This window comes from Ochotona curzoniae, unplaced genomic scaffold (assembly GCF_017591425.1).
Source record: "Ochotona curzoniae isolate NIBS_2020 unplaced genomic scaffold, NIBS_Ocur_1.0 contig_3527, whole genome shotgun sequence".
Classification (NCBI taxonomy): domain Eukaryota; kingdom Metazoa; phylum Chordata; class Mammalia; order Lagomorpha; family Ochotonidae; genus Ochotona; species Ochotona curzoniae.
In genome coordinates this window covers 2,442,177-2,450,791 of record NW_024465897.1, presented here as the reverse complement: position 1 = coordinate 2,450,791, position 8,615 = coordinate 2,442,177, and the positions used below count along the sequence as shown (strand labels likewise).

The following is an 8,615-nucleotide window of genomic DNA, read 5'->3' as shown; positions in this document are numbered from 1 at the left end:
AAACACCACAAACATAGGTTGCTTGAACAGGAACAAATCATGGTATGCTGACCTTCTCCAACATTGGATTAATGCTGTGTTCTATGCATCTCTGACCACTTCTGTCAAAACACTGAGCTTGGAAAGCTTCTTCCCACCCACCTCCCCAAACACACCCCAGATGTACTCCAACTGTGTGATATCGTTTTGCTGAAAAGCCACTCAGCAGGCAAATCCTCTGAACGTGACTCCAGGCGGGACTGTCTTATCATAATGTTCTACTTGGGAGTGTGATAGCTGGTGGCATTGACATACTGATAAGGGTTATTGAGGATTAGTGAGGGTTAGTGAGGATTTGGTCCGAATGTATATAAGCAGTGGCCCTAGTCTGGTGCTCTACACCTTCCAATCAGCCTGCCTCGCCCATTGACTTGGGAGACAGCAAAAACCATGAAGTGGCTGCTGCTGCTCGGCCTGCTGGCACTCTCTGAGTGCGTCATCCACAAGTGAGTCTGGGGTTGGGCAGCAGGATGTAAAACTCCAAGGACAACTCTCCAGCCCTCTGGTACCTCCTAATATCCAGCTGTCCTACTGAACACATTCCTTCCTTCCTATGTTCCAGCATCTTGAGTCTTCCTGGGTTCCTTTTCCTTCCTGCTGAGGCCACAAGTAGGCATGGCTAACACCACAAACCTGAGAGCTGCTGTGGTGTGCTTTCAGCACAATTGCAGTCACCTCCACTCTGTTCATTCTGGGTAAAAGGTGGGAGCTTCTCACCCTCCTTCCTTTGCTCTTCTTGAACTACTTTCATTGTGTATTAGGGCACTTGCAGCATGCTCTGAGCAGGATCCTCAGCCAGTAACCAATCATCCCTTGACTGGGACTGTCTCAATGCTCTGCCCCAGGGTTCCTCTGGTCAAAAAGAAGTCCTTGAGGAAGAACCTGATTGAGAAGGGCTTGCTGCAGGACTACCTCAAGACTCACAGCCCCAACCCGGCCTCCAAGTACTTCCCCAAGGATGCCTTTGCTGCCGAGTCCACTGAGACAATGGAGAACTACATGGATGTGAGTGCATAGGCAAATAGAAACGGCAGCAGCACCAAGGACTGGGCTAGAGCATGAATGGGGAATTGGGATGGCAGTGAAGACACCTGACTGATGTCACCAGCCCAAGGATACTCAGGGAAACTTGCAATCTGAACTATCACTCTCATTTGTTGATCATTCATTTCTTCAATATGTACACTCGGTCCAAGCTTATAGGTCAGATATCTTTTGGCAGGGTAAAATATTAAAGAAAGCACAATGTTGGGGGCAGGGGGAAGATGACATGAGAGAATGAGAGAATCTCCAAACTCAGGAAGAAGACAGACTAGGGAAAAGAATATGAGCAAAAGTTGTCATTCAGTGACCAAGTGGCTCTAGGAGGGCACAGACATATCCTGGGAGCTGTGACAGAAGAGTGTATGGTTCCATAAGGAGGAAAGGACTTCCTGAGAGCAGGAGAGTTTGTGTTCATCCCATGGCCACAGGAAGCCAAGTGCTTATGGTGAAGAAACAACAGAGTGCAGGAGAAGCATGGAAAGGAAAAGAAGTTTTTCAATTGATGCAAAGTTGCCATAAGTGGGGAAAAAACATGAGTGTAAGGGCCCAAACACTTGACCTCTTATCCACTGTCTTCCCAGGACATAACAGAGACCTGGACATGAAGTGGAACAACTGGAAATTTAATGCATACACATACAGGATAACAATAATGCAGGCAGAGGCTTAATCAGCTTTGCCATTTCATGGGCCTGTAGAGGTGACATTTGGCCAGAGTTCTGAAAGACAAACTGAAGGGACAACCAATGCAAGCTCCTTGCCCTGCAATAGATCTTCAATTGTCTTTCACCATAACAGGGAAAGTGGAGTAGAACGGGCAAGAAGTAACGTGCTGCCACTGAGAATTGAAACACTGAGGGTGTTTTATCTTATAACCTACAATTAACACCAAAGTTGAGGAATAACATAGTTCCACAAGCCCTAAGGTTAAGTGACCTGTGTCACCTGATATGAAAATGAACAAAGTGCACTTGAGGCTTCACTTGCTGCCAGCACAGGTTGCACTATGCTCTCTGAGAAGCTCACAACACAAGAAGCTGAGACTGACACACAGAGACAATAGGCTAACAGGGGACAGCACATGAGCCATGGGTACAAATGACTTAACAGGGAACAGACAGGGGAAACCAGGGAGCCATCAGACAAGACTACAAGGAGGAATGGGGACAAGAGCTGGGCTTTGAATGAGGGAGCCCTGAAAGGAGAAATTAGAAGAGAGGTGAGGATGATGGAGCAGTGAACTGAGGAGATGGTCTTCAGAGAGACCTGCATGTAAAACTCCGTGTCCTTGAGCTGTGCTGTCCTGACCCCCACAGGCTGAGTACTTTGGCACCATCAGCATTGGAACACCCCCTCAGGAATTCACCGTCATCTTTGACACTGGCTCCTCCAACCTCTGGGTGCCCTCCACCTACTGCTCCAGCCTTGCCTGTTGTGAGTACCTGGACCTTTACAACCCCTCCTAAACCTCATTCCTGGCATCAGCTGACAGCCTGGGAACCCTGACCACTCAGACACTTCTCAGTGCTGCCCTTCAGCCTGTTGGAGACACTCAGGATTCATACAACACGGCTCCTCAGGGATGTGGAGAAGTCAAACTGGGAAACTGGCTGTGTGCCATACAGGGATGAAGAGACATGGTCAGATGTACCAACAGCACAAAATTTGTACGTGCCCCAAGTGAGGCCTTTTTAAAGGCAAAGTTTTGATATTGACCAGGTGCAGGGGCCTTAACGATAATGCAATGTTCATGAAACACACACTACAGGCACTGATTTGCTGATCTCACAGATTTTATCACTGAGGTTCATCACAATGCTTCCAGTTTCATTCACTAACAGGAGTCTAACCTGTGTTCTGTTTCACAGCAAGTGCCCAGGTAATTTCTTGTTCCCATAACGGAGCATTACTGCCAGAGGGGCCCATGACAGTGCCCAGTGTTTGCCCAGGTCATCTGGGGAAGTTAAGGGATATCCTGAGACTGTCCACCAGTGACATGGTGTTTCTGACTACAGGATCCAGTGAACTAGTGTTCTAACGGTCACCTCAAGTCAGGTTAGGACAAAGGTTATTCTTCCCCAGTGACTCACACAGGGACAAGAGACAGGACACCAGAAAGCCATTACCAGCTCACTTCTTCATATCAAATTCTTTATCTTCATTCTTTATATTCATGTATATTTCTAAGTTGTAATATTCATGTATATTTGTAATGAGTCCCTTCCTGACTTGCAGTCCTCCACAAGCGCTTCAACCCTAAGGACTCCTCCACCTACCAGGCCACCAGTGAGACTCTCTCCATCACCTATGGCACTGGCAGCATGACTGGCATCCTGGGATATGACACTGTGAAAGTGAGTACCTGGGGACCCTGACCCCTCACACTGCCATTCTAAGAAAACCTGGATGAAAACAATTAGAAGTTCATGTTATCAGTTGCTTTGTGCATCTGATACAAGCAAACAACACGGTGAAAAAAGAGCAATGAGACACAGGTGGCTGGAACAACAGTGCAAAAGCAGTGGTACCTGGGTCCCTCACAACAGCTCTGTGATGAATGTCATGGAACAAACAGGGATTGAGACCTGGAATGCGAAAATGCCCAGAAGATTCTCTTCTACTTCCTCTACCTCCCTCAAGTCAAAAGACTTCCACAATCCCTACTGTTAGCACAGCGAGTTCTGAACAAAATTTGCCGGGGTTGCTTTGTGTCTTCCCACACACAGTTCCATTTCTCCTACAGCAGAAGCTCAAATGGAAACACACATATGGTTATATAAGCTCAGCTGCCATTGATGTGTCCCATGGGAAGTCAGAAGAACCCCACTTATCAGCCTGATGCCCTGCAAGCTCAGTCCTTCAGGAAATCAAGCATGATGGCTATGGCTCCAGCACAGTGGTCCAACTGTGCTCTCTGTATTGTGCATTTGGAAAAAAACATTTTTCTCTCTCTGTCCTACACAGGTTGGAAGCATCGAGGACACCAACCAGATCTTTGGCCTGAGCAAGACAGAGCCTGGCATCACCTTCATGTTTGCTCCCTTTGATGGCATCCTGGGTCTGGGCTACCCCAGCATCGCTGCCTCCGGTGCCACACCCGTCTTTGACAACATGTGGAATGAGGGCCTCGTGTCCCAGGACCTCTTCTCTGTCTACCTGAGCTCGTACGTTGGCTACTCAGGGCCTTATCAAACTGAACACTTTCACAACACCCACAAAAGAACTGCTTCAGGCACAGTGAGAAAGGAACATTCTTAAAAGGATACCATGTTAAATGTCACCATCAGGGTGTGGAGAAGGGTGTCTGAGCAATCATGCTGCCAAATCTGTTTCCTTTTGTCTCTCCTCCTTTCCCTTGACACTGGTCTGCATTCACTGCTTTGGACCAGCTGAGATATTTGTCCCTGAACTTCAAAGCGTGAATGTTAGTGGAACTTTTGAGGACACCTTCCATCAACCTTGGCACTCAAAACATGCCTTTTTGAGGGAAATCACATACCACACACCTCAGGATTCATATCAAAATGACAAAGACTGCGATTTGGAGACAGATTAAAATTCATGCCATATGAAATTAAGAACTACAGTGAGGCAGTGGGTATGAGTTCAGTTGCTTCTGGTACACACTTGCCATATCCACCTCCTGACTGGAGTCCCACTCCACTACTTGCACCTCAGCCCCCCCATAGTGCCCATTCTGGCAGGAAACTGCTGATAACTCAAGAACTTTGTTCCCAGAGGAGAACAACTGACCTCAATTTCCTAGCTTCAACATAGGCCAAGGAGGGCTTTGGGGACATTTGGGAAACAGACAAGTGGGCTTTGATAGATTGTACACACATGTGAAAAACTGACTAATGTCTGCAGACATTGGCATCAACAGCCCTGGCTGAGAGCCACTGACTGTGCCCCTGATTGCTGAGGAGCCAACATTGGCTCAAATTCACATCTCTTGTGCCCTCAGGGCAGCTGTCATGAGGATCTTAACACAGCAAAGCATATTTGGAAACCATATTGTCCTTGCTCTCCTTATGGCTAACACTTCCATCTGGGCAATCTTGAGCAAGTTGCTTTCTTTTCTGAGCCTCACACTTCTTTGGAATAGGTAAATATGCAATTAATAATACTGACCACTACCTGAAAATGGTAAAACAAGACATGTACCATAATGTCACATTAACACAGCTCTTGGCATGGATGGGTGATCTATCCAGGGAGGTGCCTAGGCTTTACATAACAGAAATGTCGCAGATGAGTGAGTTCACGTCTTCTCTCCCTCGCCCACAGTGATGATGAGAAGGGCAGCTTGGTGATGTTTGGCGGCATCGATTCTTCTTACTACACAGGAAGTCTGAACTGGGTGCCTGTCACTCAAGAGGGCTACTGGCAGTTCACCTTGGACAGGTGAGTCCATACTGATGCCGAATGTGCTGACCTGGGCCCTGATCTCAGTTCTTGGTGTAGTCACAGGTGACTCACTGTCTTGATAGCCAACACAGAAGGAAGCTGAAACATGGACACACTAGAGAGAGCCCAGGAACGCGAGTGGGGGACAGAGAGGGCTGCACAGGAGGGAACCCTGGTCCAATACAAGAATCAAGACAACCACTCGATTCTGATCAATCATGCAGCTTCTCCTGCCAGCATTTCAGACCAGGTGGCTGAAGCCAACTCTACACACCTCTCAACATTTAGGCAACATGGGAAGCATCACACAGCCTTTATCTCTACAAAGAATGTCACCGAAGGTGTAGGATAAGGAGCAAATGACTAAGAAATCAGCTCAGGTCTAACATACACAAGCCATGTTGTACTCTGACTTCCCAAGTGTTGAATGAATGCTCTATCCATGTACATCCATGTAGATCACACACATTACTTGTGTACATGCATGAAACAATTCCTTGCATCTCACCCTCAGCGTCACCATCAACGGAGAGACCATTGCTTGCGCAGACAGCTGCCAGGCCATCATTGACACGGGCACCTCTCTGCTGGCTGGACCCACCAGTGCCATTTCCAGCATCCAGAGCTACATCGGAGCTTCTGAGAACTTGTTGGGAGAGGCAAGTCCATCCCCAGATGCTCTCTTCTAGACTCAAGTGCTGGGAGTCCCATGCACGAGGAATGAGCCCCTGCTAATACTTCTATCCTCACGCCTGCCAGGGTACCATCAGCTGCTCAGCCATCGACTCCCTGCCTGATGTTGTCTTCACCATCAATGGAATTCAGTACCCTCTGCCTGCCAGTGCCTATATCCTGAAGGTAAGGGCCACAGTACCAGGCTGGGATGAGCCAGTTCACTAAGTGCCACAAAATATCCACTCTGCATAAGGCTATTCATATTTCTCTTAACTGAAGCATAAAGCAAAGTGACTTCTGCTCTGCTCCACCTTCAGACATATAGAGAGTTTCTGTAATCAATGCCTTAATGAGAATTCGTATGAAACCCCTAATAGAAAATGCAGAAAATGACAGCATGAAAAACTGTGTCCATGCACACATCTTAACCTGAGACCTGAGTCAGTGACCTGCTGATCATTACACAGCAAAGTGCAAGCATTCCCATTTCCATTTCATCATCTAAATACTAAACATGTGGGATTAATCCAATCTCAAAATGTGGTTATGGTCATATCCTGAAAGTGACCATCTCTATAATGCAAAGTACCACAGGAATATTCCTAGCCATTTCATATAATGTCAGGTTAAAAAAAATAATAAAAAAACTCCTTTATCCCAGTGACTGACCTTCCTCAGTGAGAAGCACTCACACCTGAGTCCCTCCTCAGGTAAGTCTAGCATACAGGCAAGCTACATTTAGTAACTCATGGAAGGGAAAGGGCTCAGAGCTGCTCACCAAACCACTGGCCTGGAGGAGAATACTGAAAAGTGGCTGACTCATCAGGGATTCAGACATCCTTTATGGAAGCTGGCATTCCTAAGGTCTGGATTGCAGCTCTGCCAAAGACACCACATAATGTCCAGCAATGCATGAACTTAAAGATTGAGAAGCTAATGGATCTAGGTCAACAGCTACCAAAGCCCTGGACACTGAGCTAGGAATCCCTCTGAGTGTGGGACTTGAAATAAGACCCAAAATTCTAGGATGATTATGACTAGCTCCTGTCACTGGGTCCACTGACCACTCTCCCATGCTGTTCCTTCTCTGCTCTGCAGGAAGATGACGACTGCATCAGTGGCTTCGAGGGCATGAACCTTGACACCTCCTCTGGCGAACTCTGGATCCTGGGTGATGTCTTCATCCGCCAGTACTTCACCGTCTTCGACCGGGCCAACAATCAGCTTGGTCTGGCTGCCGCAGTTTAAGTCTGCAGCTTTGAGCCCTCTTCCAGACACATCTGCTCTCCATACTACGCTCCCTTAGATAGAATTCTCCCCCTACTTCTTCCTGAAACACAGTCTCCTTCCAAAAGCAGTAGCTGCTTGACTGTGTTCCAAAACACACCCATCATGCAGAATAAAAACAGTTAATGAAAATGTTCGTGTGGTTGTTCTCACTATGTGTCTTCCATTTTGCAAGAATTGGAATACCAGTTAGACAAGAAGAAAGGAATATGTCCACCCAGGCAGCACCAATCACTGACATCTCTTAAGTCCAGGATGACAAATGAGCTCAAGTATGGAGGTTCACATACTTAAGCGAACCAGAAACACTGGGCTCCCTGTCTCCATATAGAGGTGGACACCTGCAATCATTGTTGACGGAGTCAATTTCTTATTTCTCCCAGAGCCTCAAAGATTTAATGTGAAAAGAGAAAGAAAGAAGGGGAGCTATACTTTTAATGTTCCAGAACAGGCAAGAGGGTTATGTGCTATTTGTGCTGGATTGTAACTGACAGATACTGACACTCAAGACCTTCCAGGACACAACTCATGATAAACTGACAACTGAAAACCTCTAAGACTTCTGGTATAACATCCCATTATTGAAAGAAATCTGGGACTGACATTTAATGTAGTTAAGACTTTGGGGAGACCCGTAACCCATATGAGAGTGCCTGGATTTGAAACTGAGTTCTGCTTTATGTCCCAACATCCTAATGACTCATATCCATAGAGGGACCAGGTGATGACTTGAATACAGTTTCAACTCTCACTACCAAATCATGAGCAGTTTCATCTCCAAAGTTGTAAGTCCTAAATATGAAAGTAGTGACACATATTCTGAATTGACGTTCAAAAAGGGTACTTTGGGAAGTGATTGAGTTTAGAATAAGTCACTGGAGAAGCAGCCATATTTGGTTTCTCAGGGCTTTCTAAGAAGATGGACAGACACCAGAGATACAGGCCTGCACGCGACCTGTCTCTGGCTCTCTTCGCCTGCACCACCCCAGGCCTATGCGTGAAAGTACCCACCATATTAACATCCTTCAAGGCTCATATTGTTGAGCTGAAAAACTAAACCTAACAAATTTCCTTTCTCTATAGAGTTCCCTTCTTCCCTTGACCTTCACTGAAGCACTTACCTCTACCTCTGCTATGGGGGAAATCCAAATACAGCTGATATA

The 8,615-nt window shown here is 46.7% G+C and overlaps 1 protein-coding gene across 1 annotated transcript; it reads left to right on the top strand.

The window, feature by feature from the left end:
- The first annotated feature begins 429 nt into the window (after positions 1 to 429).
- On the top strand, positions 430 to 7,413 carry LOC121157600 (pepsin II-4-like). Its single transcript, XM_040981892.1, has 9 exons — positions 430 to 485; positions 885 to 1,044; positions 2,400 to 2,517; positions 3,319 to 3,437; positions 4,048 to 4,247; positions 5,371 to 5,487; positions 6,005 to 6,149; positions 6,250 to 6,348; positions 7,264 to 7,413. Exons 1-9 carry the CDS (start codon positions 430 to 432, stop codon positions 7,411 to 7,413), a joined length of 1,164 nt encoding a protein of 387 aa, XP_040837826.1.
- Positions 7,414 to 8,615: the final 1,202 nt, after the last annotated feature.

Coding starts and splice junctions, on each gene's coding strand:
- LOC121157600 (XM_040981892.1), top strand. CDS start 430: ATGAAGTGGCTGCTGCTGCTCGGCCTGCTGGCACTCTCTGAGTGCGTC. Junction 486..884: donor TCTGAGTGCGTCATCCACAA/GTGAGTCTGGGG, acceptor GCTCTGCCCCAG/GGTTCCTCTGGTCAAAAAGA. Junction 1,045..2,399: donor CAATGGAGAACTACATGGAT/GTGAGTGCATAG, acceptor TGACCCCCACAG/GCTGAGTACTTTGGCACCAT.